The 21,682-nt window shown below is 46.2% G+C and overlaps 1 protein-coding gene across 1 annotated transcript in view; it reads left to right on the top strand.

Annotated features, from left to right (window-relative positions):
- The window catches only part of PTPRT (protein tyrosine phosphatase receptor type T), a 1,804,620-nt gene that overhangs the window by 336,430 nt on the left and 1,446,508 nt on the right, over positions 1-21,682 (top strand). Inside the window, exon 2 of the mRNA XM_069243772.1 lies at positions 15,547-15,672. Within this exon, the coding sequence (XP_069099873.1) occupies positions 15,547-15,672 (126 nt within the window). The remainder of the gene's footprint in view (positions 1-15,546; positions 15,673-21,682) is intronic.

Raw genomic sequence — 21,682 nt, 5'->3', positions numbered from 1 at the left:
ACATCCAAATTTTTGGAAGAAAACAGAGGTGTTTTTTGCGAAGTGCCTACCTGTAGATTTTGGCCTCTAGCTCAGCCGGCACCTAGGGAAACTTACCAAACCTGTGCATTTCTGAAAACTAGAGACCTAGGGGAATCCAAGGAGGGGTGACTTGCGGGGCTCGGACCAGGTTCTGTTACCCAGAATCCTTTGCAAACCTCAAAAAGTGGCTAAAAAAACAAGTTTACCTGACATTTCGGTGACAGAAAGTTCTGGAATCTGAGAGGAGCCACAAATTTCCTTCCACCCAGCGTTCCCCCAAGTCTCCCGATAAAAATGATACCTCACTTGTGTGGGTAGGCCTAGCGCCCGCGACAGGAAACGCCCCAAAGCGCAATGTGGACACATCCACATTTTTGGAAGAAAACAGAGGTGTTTTTTGCAAAGTGCCTACCTGTAGATTTTGGCCTCTAGCTCAGCCGGCACGTAGGGAAAGCTACCAAACCTTTGCATTTCTGAAAACTAGAGACCTAGGGGAATCCAAGGAGGGGTGACTTGCGGGGCTCGGACCAGGTTCTGTTACCCAGAATCCTTTGCAAACCTCAAAAAGTGGCTAAAAAAACAAGTATTCCTCACATTTCAGTGACAGAAAGTTCTGGAATCTGAGAGGAGCCACAAATTTCCTTCCACCCAGCGTTCCCCCAAGTCTCCCGATAAAAATGATACCTCACTTGTGTGGGTAGGCCTAGCGCCTGCAACAGGAAACGCCCCAAAGCGCAACGTGGACACATACAAATTTTTGGAAGAAAACAGAGGTGTTTTTTGCGAAGTGCCTACCTGTAGATTTTGGCCTCTAGCTCAGCCGGCACCTAGGGAAACCTACCAAACCTGTGCATTTCTGAAAACTAGAGACCTAGGGGAATCCAAGGAGGGGTGACTTGCGGGGCTCGGACCAGGTTCTGTTACCCAGAATCCTTTGCAAACCTCAAAAAGTAGCTAAAAAAACAAGTTTTCCTCATATTTCGGTGACAGAAAGTTCTGGAATCTGAGAGGAGCCACAAATTTCCTTCCACCCAGCGTTCCCCCAAGTCTCCCGATAAAAATGATACCTCACTTGTGTGGGTAGGCCTAGCGCCCGTGACAGGAAACGCCCCAAAGCGCAACGTGGACACATCCAAATGTTTGGAAGAAAACAGAGGTGTTTTTTGCAAAGTGCCTACCTGTAGATTTTGGCCTCTAGCTCAGCCGGCACCTAGGGAAACCTACCAAACTTGTGCATTTCTGAAAACTAGAGACCTAGGGGAATCCAAGGAGGGGTGACTTGCGGGGCTCGGACCAGGTTCTGTTACCCAGAATCCTTTGCAAACCTCAAAAAGTGGCTAAAAAAACAAGTTTTCCTCACATTTCGGTGACAGAAAGTTCTGGAATCTGAGAGGAGCCACAAATTTCCTTCCACCCAGCGTTCCCCCAAGTCTCCCGATAAAAATGATACCTCACTTGTGTGGGTAGGCCTAGCGCCCGCGACAGGAAACGCCCCAAAGCGCAATGTGGACACATCCACATTTTTGGAAGAAAACAGAGGTGTTTTTTGCAAAGTGCCTACCTGTAGATTTTGGCCTCTAGCTCAGCCGGCACGTAGGGAAACCTACCAAACCTTTGCATTTCTGAAAACTAGAGACCTAGGGGAATCCAAGGAGGGGTGACTTGCGGGGCTCGGACCAGGTTCTGTTACCCAGAATCCTTTGCAAACCTCAAAAAGTTGCTAAAAAAACAAGTATTCCTCACATTTCAGTGACAGAAAGTTCTGGAATCTGAGAGGAGCCACAAATTTCCTTCCACCCAGCGTTCCCCCAAGTCTCCCGATAAAAATGATACCTCACTTGTGTGGGTAGGCCTAGCGCCTGCAACAGGAAACGCCCCAAAGCGCAACGTGGACACATACAAATTTTTGGAAGAAAACAGAGGTGTTTTTTGCGAAGTGCCTACCTGTAGATTTTGGCCTCTAGCTCAGCCGGCACCTAGGGAAACCTACCAAACCTGTGCATTTCTGAAAACTAGAGACCTAGGGGAATCCAAGGAGGGGTGACTTGCGGGGCTCGGACCAGGTTCTGTTACCCAGAATCCTTTGCAAACCTCAAAAAGTAGCTAAAAAAACAAGTTTTCCTCATATTTCGGTGACAGAAAGTTCTGGAATCTGAGAGGAGCCACAAATTTCCTTCCACCCAGCGTTCCCCCAAGTCTCCCGATAAAAATGATACCTCACTTGTGTGGGTAGGCCTAGCGCCCGTGACAGGAAACGCCCCAAAGCGCAACGTGGACACATCCAAATGTTTGGAAGAAAACAGAGGTGTTTTTTGCAAAGTGCCTACCTGTAGATTTTGGCCTCTAGCTCAGCCGGCACCTAGGGAAACCTACCAAACTTGTGCATTTCTGAAAACTAGAGACCTAGGGGAATCCAAGGAGGGGTGACTGGCGGGGCTCAGACCAGGTTCTGTTACCCAGAATCCTTTGCAAACCTCAAAAAGTGGCTACAAAAACAAGTTTTTCTCACATTTCGGTGACAGAAAGTTCTGGAATCTGAGAGGAGCCACAAATTTCCTTCCACCCAGCGTTCCCCCAAGTCTCCCGATAAAAATCATACCTCACTTGTGTGGGTAGGCCTAGCACCCGCAACAGGAAATGCCCCAAAACGCAACGTGGACACATCAAATTTTTTCATAGAAAACAGTGCCTACCTGTGGATTTTGGCCTCTAGCTCAGCCGGCACCTGGGGAAACCTAGCAAACCAGCACATTTTTGAAAACTAGAAACCCAGGGGAATCCAAGATGAGGTAACTTGCGGGGCTTGGACCATGTTCTGTTACCCAGAATCCTTTGCAAACCTCAAAAAGTGGCTAAAAAAACAAGTTTTCCTCACATTTCGGTGACAGAAAGTTCTGGAATCTGAGAGAAGCCACAAATTTCCTTCCACCCAGCGTTCCCCCAAGTCTCCCGATAAAAATGATACCTCACTTGTGTGGTTAGGCCTAGTGCCCGCGACAGGAATGGATCACACAAGGGTCAATGGTAGTCATTGCTTGAGGTCTACTGTTAACCCTGGAGTGATTCATTCTTGAAGCCTGCACTAGGCGCAGGCACACAAGCGGGGTTGTGTTTTTATCAGGACAAGTGGGGAAACACTGGGTGGTAGAAATTTTGAGGATCCCTGCAGATCCCTGGACTTCTGCTCATTGAAATGCAAGGAAAATGTGTTTTTTAAGCACATAATGTAATTTCAAGGGGATTCTGGGTGAAGGAAAACTGGTGAGAGCCATGCAAGTCCTGCACCCTTGGACTCCCCTGGTACTAGTTTGTTAAAGTTAACCCACCACTCACACTGGTTGGTTTTAGACCCTCCAGAAATTATGGTTTCAAAGCATGATTACTTATCAAAGTATCTGAATATTGAAACCAAGCCTTCTGAAGGTGGCCATAAAGCCGCGTCCAGGCACCAACCTCTTTATGGTCCATTCACACGCCATTCACGCACAACAAACAACCCTTTCATATCGCCAGCCACGGGCCCAATCCAATCAATCACTCCACTCACATTAACTTACCGCTGCCAGACAAGGGCCCATCACATTCACACGCCACTGAACGGAATAAGTTTGACTACATTTTACCACCTGTCAAGTAACTGCCTCCTTCTTCCTTAACATTACCAAATGCATGCGTAACAAACCTTTACTAATGACTCCTGTGACAGCCACCTGAGGCTCAGGAAGACATGTTTTTCATGCGCCTTTAACACACTCTCTGTGCTAAATCCAACTCCTTCCAGTTTGTGGATGCAAGTTGGGGGTGTCCGAGTATGCCGTACAAAGCGATTCCTCGAACTGAGTGAGCATATCTACCTTTGAAACTAAGGGAGACATGCTGGGGATTTCTCATGATGTTCCCTAAAGAGAAGGTCATAGGCTATGGAAAAGGGTAGTGTTTGGTACATAGGGGAGTCCATGAGAACGTAGCATATGTCCCAGCCAACATTATGTGCAGTGATGTGACTATAATGCACTTATACACCAAACTGAACATCTACTAAGTTCTGATGGAGGATGAACATGAAAAGCAGGTCAAACACTGACCTATACAAGTCATTCTCCTTCAGTGCTGGGATGGCACCAATGGGTTTGAATCCATAGGTGTAGATGATGTACATCTGTACTACCTTTACTATCTGCCTTCTACCTGTGCAATAACCCTGTGAAGGCACTCCTACCATAAGCTTTCCTTACCCATCCATGTCTCTGTTCTCATCAGAGTCCTGGCTAATCCTGTATAATAGCCAAGTGAACCTATACTAGTTTGTGGAAGCAAGTTGGGGGCTTCCAAGTATGCCCTACAAAGTGATTCCTCGAACTGAGAGAGCATATCTACCGTTGAAAGTAAGGTAGACATGCAGGTGAAGAAAGGGTACTCCGTGGAAATGTGACATATGTTCTGTCCACTAGTATATGCAGTAGGGGGAAGAAAATGCATGTTAATTGAACAGAACACCGACCACGCCAAAAGGAAGTCCATGATGAAGTAAAATTCTGTGGCTCCTTGCCTAACGAAGCAGTGGCCCATGGACGTTCGGTATCCATGCACTGCCACTGAAAGGATTACCCAACAGCAGCTCAACCTCAGTCGATTTCCCAGAACTTTGCTTTAGTATGATACAACGTAAAGCAAGTAGGGATACAGAGGCCTGGTTGTGATGGACACTGGGGACAGTAATACCGACTCTCCTGCCGCTTTCCATGCTTTGAGCACACTTTACAGCAACAACATGGACGATCCTTTTTGAGTGTTTTAGGTATGCGATCAGCAAAGTGTCGCTCCTGCAGCCTTGCCACATCCTCCAGAACATATGAGGTGGAGGCTGCTGCTTCTTTTGTAACAGCAGTGAGGCTTTCAATTACAGACAACTGGAAGTCAAGGAAAGTCATGAGTCTTCCTGTTGTTGTCTGACGGTAAACAACATATGCATTATATGTTGCCATCTGAATCAGGTGGGTAAACAGTTTCTTGTACCAAGTGCGAGTTTTACGACACGCATTGTATGGTTGAAGAACCTGGTCGTTCTTGTCCACTCCACCCATGTACTTATTGTAATCGAGTATACAGATGGGCTGTGGACTTCGGCCATCTGACCCCAAACCGTGATGGGAGAAGTGCTCTCATCATGAATTGTAGTGAGCACGTATACATCACGTCTATCTAGGAACTTGACTGCGAGCAGTTCGTTAGAACGCAATGCAGTACTCTGTGATTTCTGGAGCTTCTTACAAACAAGCTCCCGCGGGAATCCTTTGCGGTTACAACGAACTGTACCGCAGGCCACAGTGCCAGCTTTGTAGAGCTCACTGAACAGCTCTACTCCTGTATAGAAATTATCCACATAAAGGTTATAACCTTTGTGAAGAAGTGGCTGGACAAGTTCCCATACAATCTTACCTGTGACCCCTAACACGGGAGGGCAACCTACAGGGTTTAGGGTAGAATCCTTCCCTGTATACACTCTCAGGCTGTACACATAGCCAGTAGAGCTCTCACACAGCATGTACAGCTTTATGCCATAGCGAGCTCTTTTGCTCGCAATGTACTGTCTGAAAAGCAGCCGTCCTTTGTACAGGATCAAGGACTCATCGACTGCTATATTCTTTCCAGGAGTATATATCTCTGGAAACCTGGCAGACAAATGTTCCACGACAGGCCGAATTTTGAACAACCTGTCATGATCTGGATGGTCCCGGGGCAATGCAGCAGAATTGTCATTGAAATGCAGCATGCGCTGCAGTAGCAAAAAACGATCTCTGCTCATGTATGGTGCGAAGATGGGAGTTACCCAAACCGTGCGAGTCGTCCAGTAGGACTGCAAGGTGGGTTTCTGTACTAACCCCATTTTGAGCGTAAGGCCCAAATATATCTTCAACTCCGCCAGCAAAGTGGGAGTCCACTGGCATGCCCTAGAACGGGGCCCTAGAGTGCCTCCGCGCTCCCTCAGAAATTGGTCTGCACGCAAATTTGTTTGCTGCACAACTTTCTGAAGAAAGTCAACATCCAAAAACAGATAGATGTAGTCGACTGGCAAAAAGTTAGCTGTATCGACTTTACATCCAGCGTCACCAGTAAAAGGTGGAATTTGGGGCTTAACCAAACAGGGGAGCTGCCAATAGAGCACTCTCTCTGTGCTTGCGGCAGCAAGCACGTGCTCTCTGGGTTCGGCTAGCCCAAAACCGTGTAAATACATAATTATTGCCCCCGGGGGGGGGGGGGGCCCTTTTACGAGGGGGCCGACCCCCCCAAAGAAGATCCCTGGTGCTTAGGGGCGTTTCCTGGCCGTGGATCGCAGCCGCGCTGCGATCCACGGCCAGGAAACGGTGCCAGGGAGGCATCGATGGAAAGGGGAGAGCCTCCCCTTTCCATCGATGCCTCCCTGGCATCTGGGGAGGTCGTTTTGGCCTTTTTTTCCCCACCGGAGAAAGAGAGAACGCTTACCTGCCTCTCTCCTTCTCCGGTGGGGAAAAACTGTGACGTCAGCTTCTCTCCTTCTCCGGTGGGGAAAAACTGTGACGTCAGCGCGCCTCGCGGCGCGCTGACGTCATAAGGGGGCGGGAGGGAGGTGGGATGGAGACGCGGAAGCTCTTCCGCGTCTCCTACGGTAAAAAAATAAAATAAAAAATCCTCCGGTGCATTGCACCGGAGGATTTTTAACCCCCTCCCTGGTGTCGGCCACTGGTCGTGACCCGCACCAGGGAGGGAGTGTGGGCGTCGGCCAGTGGCTGACGCCCGCATTCAACAGGTTAAAAAGTAATGATAGATACAGACAAAGTTTGGTTTGAACAGAACGTCATTTGGCGAGACATTTTCAGTGCTAATTAGTCTCCCGCAGGAGAACATTTTGTGAAATTACATAGTGCATAATTTAGCATCACATGAAATGTGATAGTTTTGCCAACTTAATTTAAAATTTGCCAAGACCTATGCAAAACTACTCAACTGTTGTGCATCTGTTCGAACCTCATTCATCATACTATAAATATAACGATGTGGTTAGGAAAATCAATATCTTTTTCTACTTTTTTTGAAGGTGGAGTGTAGTGCTGACTCTTCCTGGCTCCTCCATATTCTTTGCAGGCCCCATCTTAAGAAAAACATGGGGCATTTATGCCTATCTCGCCCTGGCCCAGGGTAGGAGTGTGAAGTTAAGCAGTTTGATAGCTCCAAACTTTGCACTTTAAAAAAAAAAGTTCATAAGATTTGCTATGGATGAAGCTGACAAAGAGTTTTTGCAAAAAAAAAAAAAACAACAGATGTTGCAGTAGGAAATAAAACATACTATGAAAGCTAAAACCAGCAGCAAGAATGTATATTTTAAACTGGCGATGACACGCTGCTTCATTTTTTTGTATGTTAAAGAAGATATCACTCTCGCATGGCAGCAATAATGTCTCTCCACTGACTCCAGTGTGGAATCAGGGAAACACAATGGCCAACGTTTGGCCTTTTTATCTCCTGTTCTGACTCTTAGAAGCTCACCTGAGACTTACATAATTCATGAAAGTATAAGGTGCACAGTTTCATGTGGCTTTATGTCCAGTCTATGTTTGGTGTGTTGTCTGCTGGTATTCATTGGATGCAGTTAACTGTGCCAGCATAGATCCAATCTGAGAAAGTTCATGCATCTTTGTGCAGTATGAGATTCCTCAAATTCATCCAACTACTCTTGTGTATTTAAACATATGGCCAGTCACTAGTCTATAGTACCGTTTTAATGAGGGTAAGAAAGGATTTTTCTTTATTCAATATATTAATCAATAAATCATAGCATTTGTAAAACACAGCACTATCACCTCTAAGGGTATCTGGGTGCTGAGTGTGCTGTGTCTCTGTCGAAAAGCCACGTCTTGAGTCTCCTTCTGAAGACTCCTAGAGACAGAGTTGTTTGGAAGTGGAGGGGCAGGATGTTCCAGGACTTTGCTGTTGTGTAAGGAAAAGGAGCGGCCTCCACTGTGGTGAGGTGGAGTGTAATTGTCTTGCTGGGACGTAAAAGCTCAGTTGATTGTTGATGTAGAAAGGGCCTAAGTTGTGCAGAGCCTTGTATTCAAGTGTGTGGATTTTTTATTTGGCATCTCTCCCAGATGGGGAGCCAGTGGAGGTGTGGGGTGATGCTTGAGTACTTGGGGAGGTTGAGAATGAGTCTGGCTGCAGTGTTCTATAGAGTCTGGAGTCTTTTAAGTAGCTGGGAGGACACTGTGGCATAGAAAGCATTGCCAATGGTCGAAGCGGCTGGTGAGCAGGGTGTAGGTGACTGTCTTTCTGATGTCGGTATGGATACATTTGAAGATTCTGTGAAGCATACGGCGAATGTAGAAGCAGGAGGAGGTTACTGAATTTACTTGTCGATTCATGGATAGTTGGCAGTCGAGGATGATGCAGAGGTTTCGTGCATGGTCTAACGGAGAGGGTGTTGGTCCGAGTTCTGCTGGTCACCAGCTGTGCTCCCATATGGAGATCAACTTCTGTTTTGTCTGTGTTAATGTGAGGCAGTTGTTTTTTATCCATGTTATTATGTTGGTCATAGACATTGTGGAAGTTGGCTTTGGCATTGTGGGGGTCTTCAGTGAGTGAGAGGATTAGTTGAGTATCTTTGAAGTAGGAGACCATATTGAGTCTTTGGAATCTGACGATGTCTGCGAGGGGGGGGGGGTCATGGAGATGTTGATCAGGGTTGGGTTGAGGGAATATCCTTGGGGTACGCCACAGGTGATGTTCTTGGATGTAGAAGTAACAGGTGGAAGGCGGATACTCGGCATGCGGCCTGAGAGGAAAGAGGCAACCCACTTAAGTGCCTTTTGGTGAATGCCTATGTTGTGGAGTCTGTTGAGGAGAGTGTGGTGCGAGACTGTATCAAACGCTAGAGAGAGGTCCAGAAGGATCAGATCTGCCAACTCTCCTTGGTCGAGGAGGGTCCTGATGCGTCATTGGCTGCGATCAGTGCGGTCTCCGTGCTGTGGTTGACCCTGAATCCTTAGTGTAAGGTGTGGAGAAGGTAGTTTTGTTCAAGATAGTTGGTAAGCATCAGGTTGATGGCTTTCTCAAGCACTTTGGCAGGGAAGGGAAGTAGGGAGATTGGTCAGTAGTTTTCGAGGTCACTGGGGTCAGCGGAGGGTTGTTTGGAAGGGTCTGATCACTACATGCTTCCATTCATCCCAGAAGGTTGCTGTGGAGAGGGTGGTGTTGAAGATTCAGGTTAGTTCTGTGCTAATAGTGTTGGGTCTGAGGTCGAAAAGCCAAGGGGGCAGGGGTCAATGGGTGCCCCGGAGTGGGTAGATGACATGATGGCTGCAGTGGTCTGTGCAGTAATCGGGGACCAGGAGTTTATCGTGTGGCTGGTGTTCACGGCTTGAGAGACATTGTCTAGGCTGGAGGTGGAGGGCTGGGGATTTAAAATTGTTGTATATGGTGATGATCTAGCTGTGAAAGTATTCTGAGACGCTGTCACAGAATTCCTGGAATGGGTGGATAGTGGTCTATGTGGCTATGGGGTTAGAGAATTCCTTGATGATTCTGAAGAGTTATTTTGTGTTGTTGGCTGCTTTGCCGATGCTGGCAGTGATTGCTGCTCTTTTTGCTGCCTTGATGTGGTGGTGGTGGTAGTTGTTGAGGGATTCCTTGTAGGTGTCTCTGTCAGAGGGGTCCGTGGTCACCAGGAATTGTTTCTTGAGTCGGTGGCAGTCGCATTTGGAGTTTGTGAGCTCTGGAGTGTACCATCTAGGTGGCTTGGAAGTGTTGTTGGTTTTGTTGGTTTCAGTGGGGCAAATCTCTTGCCAGATTTGGTGGTTCAGGTGGTGGCATTTTGGATGGACTGGTTGAGGTCGAGGTCCCTTGTGGGCTTGAGTTGTGCGGTGCCTAGGCCCTGTGCCCATATGGTCTCAGTTACCATGCCCCAGCTACAGTGGGGGTGCTGAGGTGCTTGGAGGTTGTGTGCTGGGAACTGAACATGGTAAATTCGATGATGACGTGGTCAGTCCCGGTGAGTTCAGCCACATGGGTGAAATTGATTCTGTCGCTAGAAGTGAAGATGGAGTCCCATGTGTGTCCGGCTTTGTGCATGGGTTTGGTGACCAGCCGAGTAAGATCGATGTTGCTGAGGTTCTCTATGAGAGAAGTGGGGTTGGTGTTGTTGGGGTTGCCCCAGCTTCAGTGGGGGTGCTGAGGTGCTTGGAGGTTGTGTGCTGGGAACTGAACATGGTAAATTAGATGATGACGTGGTCAGTCCCGGTGAGTTCAGCCACATGGCTGAAATTGATTCTGTCGCTAGAAGTGAAGATGGAGTCCCATGTGTGTCCAGCTTTGTGCATGGGTTTGGTGACCAGTCGAGTAAGATCGATGTTGCTGAGGTTCTCTATGAGAGAAGTGGGGTTGGTGTTGTTGGAGTTGTTAAGGTAGAAATCGCAGAAGGCTGGGCATAGTCCCGGGGGTCTGTATGCAAGGGGCCCCTCACATCCTGGTGTTGGCATCGGTCTAGAGTCAGAAGTTGAGGTGCTCCATGAGGGGTGTAGGGTCATTGTTGGTAATGGTGCATTGGACGGTTTCCTTGAAGATGATGGTTATGCCCCTGCCTTGTTTGTTGGTGCGGTCTTGGTGTATCATCTTGTAACCGTCAGGGGTGGCCGTGGTAATGTCAGGGTTTGAGGAGGATGTTTCAATGGCGAAGGCACCATCGGGGTTGTGGGTGGTGATGGTGGCCCAAATTTCTGTGGTATGTATGCATAAGGAGCGAGCATTAAGCAGGATGTAATGGAGTGGTGCTTAGTTGTTCATAGTCTTCTGTGTGGGTGCAGTTCAGGCATTAGTGTGTGCAGATGGGCCTCCGTTGCAGGGAAATGGCAGTGTGGGCAGGTGAAGGGTCCTTTGGTTGAGCATGTTGAGGCTGGGAAACAGCTGTTGATGGGGTGTCCGACGTTCAGGGCCTGGAGCTCCTTGGTGATGTAGCGGCTGAGGATGGGAGGACCGGGGGTCCTATTTCTGCGTGCTGTCCAGGCACGGACGGGCACAGACAGGTTGCCTTTGGCAAGCCTTCAGTGCATCAGCAGCACGCCCGCTGCACCCGGCCACGCTGTGGCCTCCATTATGTATTGGAGGGGCCAGGGTTGGAGGTGGGAAGAACGGAGGGCGGGAAGAACGGAGGGCGGGAGTGGCAGTTGTACATAGGTTGCATCGGCAGGGGCATCAGCCGATGCAATCAGTCCCAGGAATGTGGGCAGACCTGTCGCAATCAGGCTCAGGAATGCAGGTGGAGCTCTCAATGGCAGGTAGGACGGCCGTGGAGCGTCTGGGGAGCTGTGACTGGCCCATTAGGTCAGGCACTTCTCACTGAGACCAAGCTGCAGCCTCCATTATATGTCCTGGGAGGTGGGAGGGGCTGGGGTGGAGGCAGGAGCAGCAATGGCACAAAGGAGACATTGCAGGGTCATCAGCAGACACAATTCGGTTCAGGAATGCAAGCGGATCTGTCATATACAGGCTCAGGATGCGGACTGAACTGTCTTAGTCAGGCTCAGGAATGTGGGCAGAACTGTCACAATCAGACTCAGGGATGCAGGCGGAGCTGTCAGCGGCAGGCAGGAGGGCTGTGGAGCAGCTGGTGAGCAGTGACTGGCCCAGTGACTAGCAGCCCATTGCTATCAGTTATAACACATAAAGGCATTGTAGATAAGAAATGACAGCAATTGGGAATGCAGCTCTTACAGGTCCTCAATGGAAGCACAGTCTCCCTGTGCACTTTTCTACTCTGAATTATTATTTTTATATCCTTTATAAATTGTAGGAAGGTAGCCTCTTTCTAGCCCTGTTACCCCACTTTTGGCCTGTTTAAAAGTATGTCAGGGCGTTTTTACTGTCTCACTGGGATCCTGCTAGCCAGGGCCCAGTGCTCATAGTGAAAACTCTATGTTGTCAGTATGTTTGATATGTGTCACTGGGATCCTAATAGCCAGGACTCCAGTGCTCATAGGTTTGGGGCCTATATGTGTTCCCTGTATGGTGCCTAACTGTATCACTGAGGCTCTGCTAATCAGAACCTCGGTGCTTATGCTCTCTCTGCTTTTAGAATTGTCACTGCAGGCCAGTGACTAATTTTACCAATTCTTATTGGCACACTGGAACACCCCTATAATTCCCTAGTATATGGTATCTAGGTACCCAGGGTATTGGGGTTCCAGGAGATCCCTATGGGCTGCAGCATTTCTTTTGCCACCCATAGGGAGCTCAGACAATCCTTACACACTGCAGCCTGAGTGAAATAACACCCACGTTTTTTTCACAGCCATTTTACACTGCACTTAAGTAACTTATAAGTCACCTATATGTCTAACCCTCACTTGGTGAAGGTTAGGTGCAAAGTTACTTAGTGTGTGGGCACCCTGACACTAGCAGCCAAGGTGCCCCCACATTGTTCAGGGCAAATTCCCCGGACTTTGTGAGTGCGGAGACACCATTACACGTGTGCACTACATATAGGTCACTACCTATATGTAGCATCACAATGGTAACTCCGAACATGGCCATGTAACATGTCTAGAATCATGGAATTGTCACCCCAGGACAATTCCATGCATCCCCGGGTCTCCAGCATAGAGCCCGGGTACTGCCAAACTAACTTTCTGTGGTTTCCTCTGCAGCTACTGCTGCTGCCAACCCCTCAGACAGGTTTATGCCCCTCTGGGGCCTGGGCAGCCCAGTCCCAGGAAGGCAGAACAAAGGATTTCCTCCGAGAGAGGGTGTTACACCCCTCCCTTTGGAAATAGGTGTGAAGGGCCTGGGAGGAGTAGCTTCTCCTGGCCTCTGGAAATGATTTGAAGGGAACAGATGGTGCCCTCCTTGCATAAGCCAGTCTACACCAGTTCAGGGATCCCCCCAGCCCTGCTCTGGCACGAAACTGGACAAAGGAAAGGGGAGTGACCACTCCCCTGACCAGCACTTCCCAGGGGAGGTGCCCAGAGCTCCTCTAGTGTGTCCCAGACCTCAGCCATCTTGGATGCAGAGGTGTGAGGACACAATGGACAGCTCTGAGTGGCCAGTGCCAGCAGGTGACGTCAGAGACCCCTCCTGATAGGTGCTTACCTTTCTCTGTAGCCAGTCCTCCTCTGTGGGCTATTTAGGGTCTCTCCTGTGGGTACCACCTCAGCAGATAACGAATTCAAGAGCTCACCAGAGTTCCTCTGCACTTCCCTCTTCGACTTCTGCCAAGGATCGACCACTGACTGCTCCAGGATGCCTGCATAACCGCAACAAAGTAGCAAGAAGACTACCAGCAACATTGTAGCGCCTCATCCTGCCGGCTTTCTCTACTGTTTCCTGGTGGTGCATGCTCTGAGGGCTGTCTGCCTTCACCTTGCACTGGAAACCAAGAAGAAATCTCCCATGGGCCAACGCAGGCACCAAACTTCTGCATCACTGGTCCTCTGGGTCCCCTCTCATCCTAACGAGCGTGGTCCCTGTAACACAGGAGCTGGGTCCAAGTATCTTCGACAGTCCAGTGCCCCTTCCGTCCAAAGTTTGTGGAGGTAAGTCCTTGCCTCCCCACGCCAGACAGTAATCCTGTATACTGTGTGAACTGAAGCTGCTCGGGCTTCTGTGCACTTTTGCAAGACTTCCTTCATGCACAGCCTCGCCAAGGTCCCCAGCACTCCTTCCTGCATTGCCCAACTCGCTGAGTTGGACTCCAACATCGTGGGACCCTCTTTTGTGACTCTGAGTTGACCGCTGTCCTCAGATCTTCTAAGTGCCTGTTCAGGTACGTCTGCGGGTGCTGCCTGCTTCTGCTTGGGCTCTCTGTCTTGCTGAGCACCCCCTCTGTCTCCTCCTCCAAGGGGCGACCTCCTGGTCCTTCCTGGGCCGTAGCAGCACCCAAATTCCTCAACTGCGACTCTTGCAGCTAGCAAGGCTTGTTTACAGTCTTTCTGCGTGGAAACAACTCTGCATCCTCCAGCACACCGTGGGACATCTTCTGACTAAAGAAGAAGTTCCTGTCACCTTCTGTTGTTGCAGAATCTTCAGCTTCTTCCACCCAGAGGCAGCCCTTTTGCACCTTCATCCGGGGTTTAGTGGGCTCGTGCCCCCCCTGGACACTTGCGTGACTCTTGGACTTGGTCCCCTTCCATTACCAGTCCTCAGGTCCAGGAATCCGTAGTCAGTGTTTTGCAGTCAGTTGTTACCTTGCAGAATTCCCTATCTCGACTTTACTGTCTTTCTGGGATTGTACTGTAACTTTACTCCTACTTTTCATGGTCTTGGGATGGAGTATATTGGACACCCTTAGTGCTTTCTTACACTGCCAGTGACCCTCTACACACTACACTAGGTCTGGGGCCCATTTGTGGTTTGCATTCCACTTTTGGAGTATATGGTTTGTGTTGCCCCTAGGCCTATTTCTCCCTATTGCATTCTATTGTGTTCTACATTGTTTGCACTACTTTTCTAACTGTTACTTACCTGATTTTGGTTTGTGTGCATATAATTTGTGTATATTACTTACCTCCTAAGGGAGTATATCCTCTGAGATACTTTTGGCATATTGTCACTAAAATAAAGTACCACAAGGTACCACTATAACCCAGGCCATGCTCCTACATAAACCACCTATGGAATGCCATCTATGGTACAATCATAGGTCTTTAAGATGTTAAATGGAGTCTTCCAAAGGTATATGTTTGTGGCCTTTCAGAAAAGGTTTACATTGTCTGTCTATGGGACTGAAAATATCAGACTTATAGTTCGATGCTTTAAAAAAGGGGTAATGGTCTGGCAATGGTAATCACATTTTGATAAGGGAAGCTGTTTGGGGATCCCAATATCACAGTAAATATATCAACCTAAAAATAGTGCATTTCCAATATTGACTATCACTATATTGTCAAGATAAACAGATACAAAGTTAAGAAGAGTGAATCTATATTTGTCTATTTATGCTTACCTTGATGAAATAATGGTCGTAGATATGTAGTGAATTACATATTTTTGCAGCCACAACATTGGGATACAGTACCGGAAGGCTGTTTTACCTTTCTTCCATCTTTAGATAAATATGCTTAAATTATACTGTATGTTTACCTTTTCAACCCTGGCATTTTCTATACCAACATTAGACATAACGGCTAACACAAGGTGGACGGAAGCCACACATTTTATGTAGTGTTGACAATAAATGGAAATCTATATTTAAGACCATTCTCTGAAATGCCAATTGTCCATGGCAAGTTAGGAGATTTAATAATTGTCACTTTTACTTTGCAAGGTTACAAAGCAAGTTGCATTGCACCTAGTACACACTGCACACATAAAACTTCCATGAATTGTTCACTGTACTTGACTCTATGTGTAGAAGAAACCAACCGTATTGTGTTAGAGCCATGAGTCTTCAATGAATTTGAAATCATGATGGGTCAAACTTACCTTCTTGATCCCGCTATAACTTTCCCTGTTGATGAGTCATTTTCAGATCAAGGAATTGACACCTCCCTCTTTTGTTGACAGGTGGCTGTTCTTTTGATGAGCACTATAACAACTGTGGTTACAGTGTCGCATTGGGGACCAATGGATTTACTTGGGAGCAAGTCAATACATGGGAGAAGCCTCCTGCAGATCCAGTCGTGCCGACAGGTAAGCAGAGCAAATGTTTTGCTAGATGAATGGTTCATTGTAAATATTCACTGAGTCAGACTGCAAAGTAGTATGGGTGGGTAAAAAAAGTCCATTGAAACTTCCTCACAGCGGAGTTTTTTCTCATGAGCAGCTCGCCAAAGTTAAGTTGGTGAGCACAGCAAGAATTTGCGCCTCCAAGTTTGATTTGTGGGTACAAGAATGCCTCTCGGCAAGCTTTCTTAATGTAAGCAGTCACAGCAGATCACAACCATTTGCATTGAGAAAGCTGCCATTCTAGTAGAAAATCTACTGAAGCGATTGAAAGAAGCAGGACCCTCTGGTGCACAGCATAGTGCCATTCACACTGATTGTACAGCAAAGAAGAACCTCCTGGTGCTAAAAATCAGAGTGAGCAGCGCAACATGCCCAATTTTCCCCGCTCACAGAACTCTGCGGAATCTAACAGAGTTTTTATGTACCTCTTCAAATTCAACTGAATGAAACCCATTGAGTTCCGCCCACACCTATATAGTAGTTTTCTGTTAGGGAACTAAATTGATTTCACTAAATTAACTGTAAATATTACATACCACCATCCTGTGCTGAAATGTCAATCAAATTAAATAGGTGCTTTTGTCGCTTAGGCTCTGATTATCCTAATGAGACTACTGGATTTTTGGGTGGCAGGATCGTTCACAGTGTGGGGGACTAAGTCTAACCCACAGTGAAGGGCCCTTGTCACCCCCAATCCGGTTTTGCTCCGGCTAACTAGCAGTGCCTCATCTCTCCCAGAGGGAAGAGATAATTGGGCAGCCGAGCGCATAACATCTTAGTGCTTCCCATGAAGTCGTGGTCACTCAGATCCCAACCAGTTCTCTCATACCCAGTGTGATCTCATAAACAAATGACAGAGGCAGTTTAATTTGTACAGATTGATTTATTAAAACGACTGCATTTTAGATAACAAGGCGTGAGCCGCAATAACCAGAACCATACAACACAGTAGGATTGAAATAGTTAACGAGGAGAGTGAAACATAGAAATAACGCTATCATAGTGCTACTAGATTACGATCTCTCTTCTAAGTATTTTGAGCACAGCATGTTAAGCTCTAAACCTGCCTTTCAGGGTCCCCGGGAGGACATCGACCCTCATACCTGAGCAAAGGCCTGTGATCTGAATCAGCATCTGCAACAGGGCAGTCAGCGTCTAGTTGTGGTTCCCTGGTCGGAATCTCCTTCTTACGTGTACCAGGACTAGGAAGTGTTTTTATAATTAACACGCCGGTGTTCTAAGAAACGTCCCTACGTAAGAATGTGTACTTTCTACGAACCCTAAAGACTAAACTCCTACCACGTCTATCGGCAATGTACCAGACTGTATCCTTGACTGAAGCACAGAGCGAGCAAGAATGTATTGTTTGAGAACTCCGGTGCTGAAGTAAGCTAAACAGTGTGATAGAAGAAAATAAAACAAGACCGTGAAACTGGTTATTGAAAAAAAACAGTGCAAGGCTGAATAAAATGCATCTAGAACAAAGTGCACAGAGGCCTAATGCTTTAAGCAAACGCGCAAAGGCTATATTAAAAATGGCTACACTACACTTTCATAACAGAAGCTGTACAGCACACAATGTTCATGGAGGAATCATTTGCATACAAATATTTCAGCAATATTAAATACTATTGATGTTGTAATTAACCATACATTAAATTCCAGAAATGAATAAATCTTCAAACCACGTGTAATTTGTTTCTGGGAAAATGAAGAATTTTTATATATTCACTAATAAGATATACATCAACATAGCAAAGCAACAAAGAGATTTTTTGTGTTTTTACACCAATGCACTGGTGACCCCTCTTGTCCACAAACCCTTTACATCCAAGGAACAGAAGGAGAGCACCAATTCTCCTGACTCTCCGACCACAAATGATTTGAGTCCTATATGCAGTCTTTCAAACAATCAGAAAATCACTCCTAAGGGACTCCAGCAGCTCATGCAAAGAATTGCATCATGGAGTGTATAAGGTCGACGTTTCTGCCTCCCAAGGTTCAAACTGTCCATTAGACCATCCTCAGGACAATGTGTCAAAGTGGATTAAATCACAATAATTGTTGCTTTCAACATCAACTTCTAGAACAGCACTGCTTGCTCCTTGTCATCCGGCACATACAGCGCTAGTAAGTTACTCCAGTATAAAGAAAGGATGATGTAATTTCACCATAGATATGTCAACTCCCACTAGGCTCAAATCAATCTTTATCTAAAGATCTGAAGCTTTATAACTGATTCGAGCCTGGTGGGATGTGACAACTTTTAGCAGTACTGAAACATCTAGCTGCAGCATTTAATAATTACTGGTTGTTGATACAAAAATTAATTCAGTAAAAACTAGCAATGGTAGAGGCAGACTTACTTGCAAATAATCAATAGTTAGGCTGGTTATATCGTAGGCGATGTAACGCGGCTAATGATTGTTAGAAGGATCAAAGTACTGGTATAAATTACTACCTGTTTCTATCTCTAAATGTTATGATAGCCTGCCAAAGTCTTGATAGAGACATTCATTAGGAAAGTGGTTTCAAGTTAGGCACCATAGAAATTTCGATATTTAACAGCCATGGACTAAGCGTGTCTGGTTGCAAGAAGAAAGAGAGAAATGTACATGAAAAAAAGTAATTTAGGAGAAATGAATTAATAATTAGAACTAGCATGAGAAGTGAGCTTGGCATATAGAGACAGAAACATAAGTGGCTGTATATTTTGAGGCTATACTGGTGCTGCTAGCAGGTGTATCACTATTATTAAATTGTGAATGTCTATTGACTGGCTAGGAAAAGTAATCAGTGGCTCCAACATAACTAATTTTACATACCATCATGCGAATTTCACAATACAGCTGCCTCATAGTATACAAAGCACTTTCCAGAACACACTTCTACAAACGCAAACAATACAGTTCACCTTGACACATTATGGCAGTGCCACCATCCTGCCAAACTCTAAGGGACAGCTTTAAGAAAAGTGGCGATGCACCCAGTACAGCGTCACTTTCCTTGCACCGCTTAACGCCCTAATATTTAAAATGCGGTGCACCATGGCGCAGAGTAGGGGGCAGTAGCGCCAGAATGCCACTTCCTAATGCTGAATCACATACTGCAATTCAGAAACCGCTTACTAAATTACAATTTGGGCTTGGTACATAGAAACATGCCTTTTTGCATTCACTAACTGCCCGATTCTGCGAATCTGGATGTTTGTGAACCAAAAAACATTTTGTACATTTGGCCCTAGATAAGTTATGGTGTTTGACTTTCCCTGGCAGCAGCACAGATGGGAGGAGGGCAGTCACTAATCTACAAGGATTTTTATGTCTTGCTTAGCAGCGTAACTGTCACCAGACCTTTTAACCTACAACAATGTTATTCTACAGTTCTTTGCTCCCACACATGTACATATGATATTTACTTGCACTGCTTCACTTTATAATACAGCATTCCTTTAAAGGCTGACCAATGCTGGCTTGTTTTATTTCTCACTGTTGGTTGTATGTCTTTTGCCTAGAACCAACACTGTAATTACTTGTAAGTACAATTCTTCTGGGGTGTGCTCTCCAATTGTTATTATGTTAAAGTGTTCTGTTTTTACTGGTCTGTAATGCTACAAAACAGTCCTGGGAATTGATACAATTCCTTTCCCTGCAAGTATAACAGACACATGCCTGGTACCATGGAGAACCAAGAACACAGACCCACACCTTTGTGCCTTCTCATAAGGGGCCGAAAAGTGGACTGCCTTAAAGTTGGTAACAATGCCAATCTTACTATGTGGTCTAAGGCACTCTGCAGCACCTCCAGAGCAAACTAGGGCCCAGATTTACAAGGCCCTAGCAACTCCTTGTGCCACATTAGTGTATTTTTTTTTAAGCTAATGCTTGCTCATCGAGGCAAAAATCACTGTGCCATATCCACAAATGCATGCATTGTGCCAGTTTGCAAACCCTTGCACCACATTACGCCTGCACCAGGCATAATGTATGCAAAGGAGCATTCAAGCGTTAGTAGGCCCACAAAAATGGTGCAATGAAACCTAGAAGATTTCATTGTGCCATTTTTGGCGTCATTTTTAATGCCTGCTCAAAGGAGCCAATAAAGAACACACCCATTGAAATCAATAGGCCTCCTTGCACTTTGCTCCACTAGCATCAACATTTTTGACGCTAGTGGAGCTAAGCACCACAATAGCATCAAACATTTTGACGCTATTGGCCTAACGTGTGCCATGGTGCACTGTACAGCAAATACGGTGAACACATGGTTTCGTTAGGTGGCGTGGGGGGTGTAAGAAATCTGACGCATCGGTACTGATGTGCCAGATTCTTGTAAATCTGGGCCTACTTTACTTCAGCTTAGTATCCTGATAATCATCCTGCATGTATTTATGCAAGGTACCGTTGCATCATTCACTAATCACTTCAGCATGTGCCTTAATCACCCATGCTAGCTCAGTTCTAGGTCAGTGCTAATTATATAGCTGTAGCTTGCTCTTTTTGCCACTTTCTAAATGACTTTCTGGCATTTATACTTTTTTTTCACTGCACTGTGCTGTTTTCCCCGGGATTTGGTCCACGCTGCATAAAGTTTTAAAATGATAAATTTCTCTCCATGGCTCTGTCTCTGTGACTTTTACTGACACACTTCTCAACGAAACCCCCGTTGTGTTTGCTGGGGGCTCAACATGTTCCATCTCCAATCCCTCCAACCCCGGAGGGTTTGAAAAGCCAATTTATTTGTCCTTGTTTCGGATCTGAATTCTGCGAGGGCAGAAGAAAGAGCTCAGCTTTAATTGAAATGTCTGTCTCTTGGAGCCATGGGAAGGGCCAGCGCCTCGGCAGCTGCATCTGTGCCAGTCTATTGCAGGCTGCTTTGAACTTTATTTGAATTCTCCAGGGTAAGCTAATGAGTGCAGCAGAGAGTTTCCAAACTTTTAGACCTGGCGATATTAATTAGCTTACTGTTTCTCCAATCAGCGGAGCGTTTCATATTGCCTAGATTTGGGATCCACCTTAGGGGAAAGGAACCCCTCGAAGCTACTAATGGATCCCTTACTTAAACAAAAACGTTAAAAATAGATGTTATAAAAACTGGTGAGTACATCAAGTTGTTCGGCGAGAGGCGGCATGCAAGATAAGTATTGTAGTGCCAGATGTACTAAGCTGGTTTGCTGTCATCATGATCAAAAACCCGCAAAAAGGATATTTCAGATGTACAGAACCCATTGTTTCAAGTTGGAAACGTTTCTCCCACTTCTAAAATAGGTTCTGTGACACATACTGAATCGCACTTTATATTGGGTGTGAAAGGGGTGTCGCATAAATATAACAGAATCTGAAAAAAGATCTTCGTGTGTTTCCAAAAGTGGTATATAAAAAGATTAACTTCAAAATATGAAAACTAGAGCTGTTTACATGCAGTACACCTCAATAATTTCATATTTAAGCCATGTTGTGGAGACTGAAATAAATGAGAGGGGTCCAGGTACCGCTACTCTACTCTTCATTCCTGCCCACTCTGTTACATTGTCCTCTACTTCTGAGTGAGCTTGCCTCCGCCAATGCTGCCTCTATGCTGCTTTTCTACGGCATGCCCTGCTCCTCCCCCCACTTCCTGTCCAGTCCCTTTGGCAGGAAGTGGTGTTCAGTGCCCTTGCTGGGGACACGGAAGGCTTCTGTACTGTACTGCTCTTGTCAGGACTTGGCAGTCAGGAGTTCTGTTCTCTTCGCATATATTTCTAAGTGTAATCACATTTTTTTTCATAAAAGTTAGTCCGTCATGGAAATTTTGAAAATTAGTTAAAATACACACACTGCACTGCAGATATATTCTGAACTTACAAAAAACGTATTTACTTATGAAAAGCGCCAGATGTTCTTGCAAATTGGATCTTCTGCTCTGGGAGGTGAGAGAGGGATTACACTCATATGAACACATCTAAATGGTAGATGCTTATTATTTTTGTTCAAAG

This window comes from Pleurodeles waltl, chromosome 7 (genome assembly GCF_031143425.1).
Source record: "Pleurodeles waltl isolate 20211129_DDA chromosome 7, aPleWal1.hap1.20221129, whole genome shotgun sequence".
Classification (NCBI taxonomy): domain Eukaryota; kingdom Metazoa; phylum Chordata; class Amphibia; order Caudata; family Salamandridae; genus Pleurodeles; species Pleurodeles waltl.
This window is presented reverse-complemented; position numbering and strand designations above follow the sequence as displayed.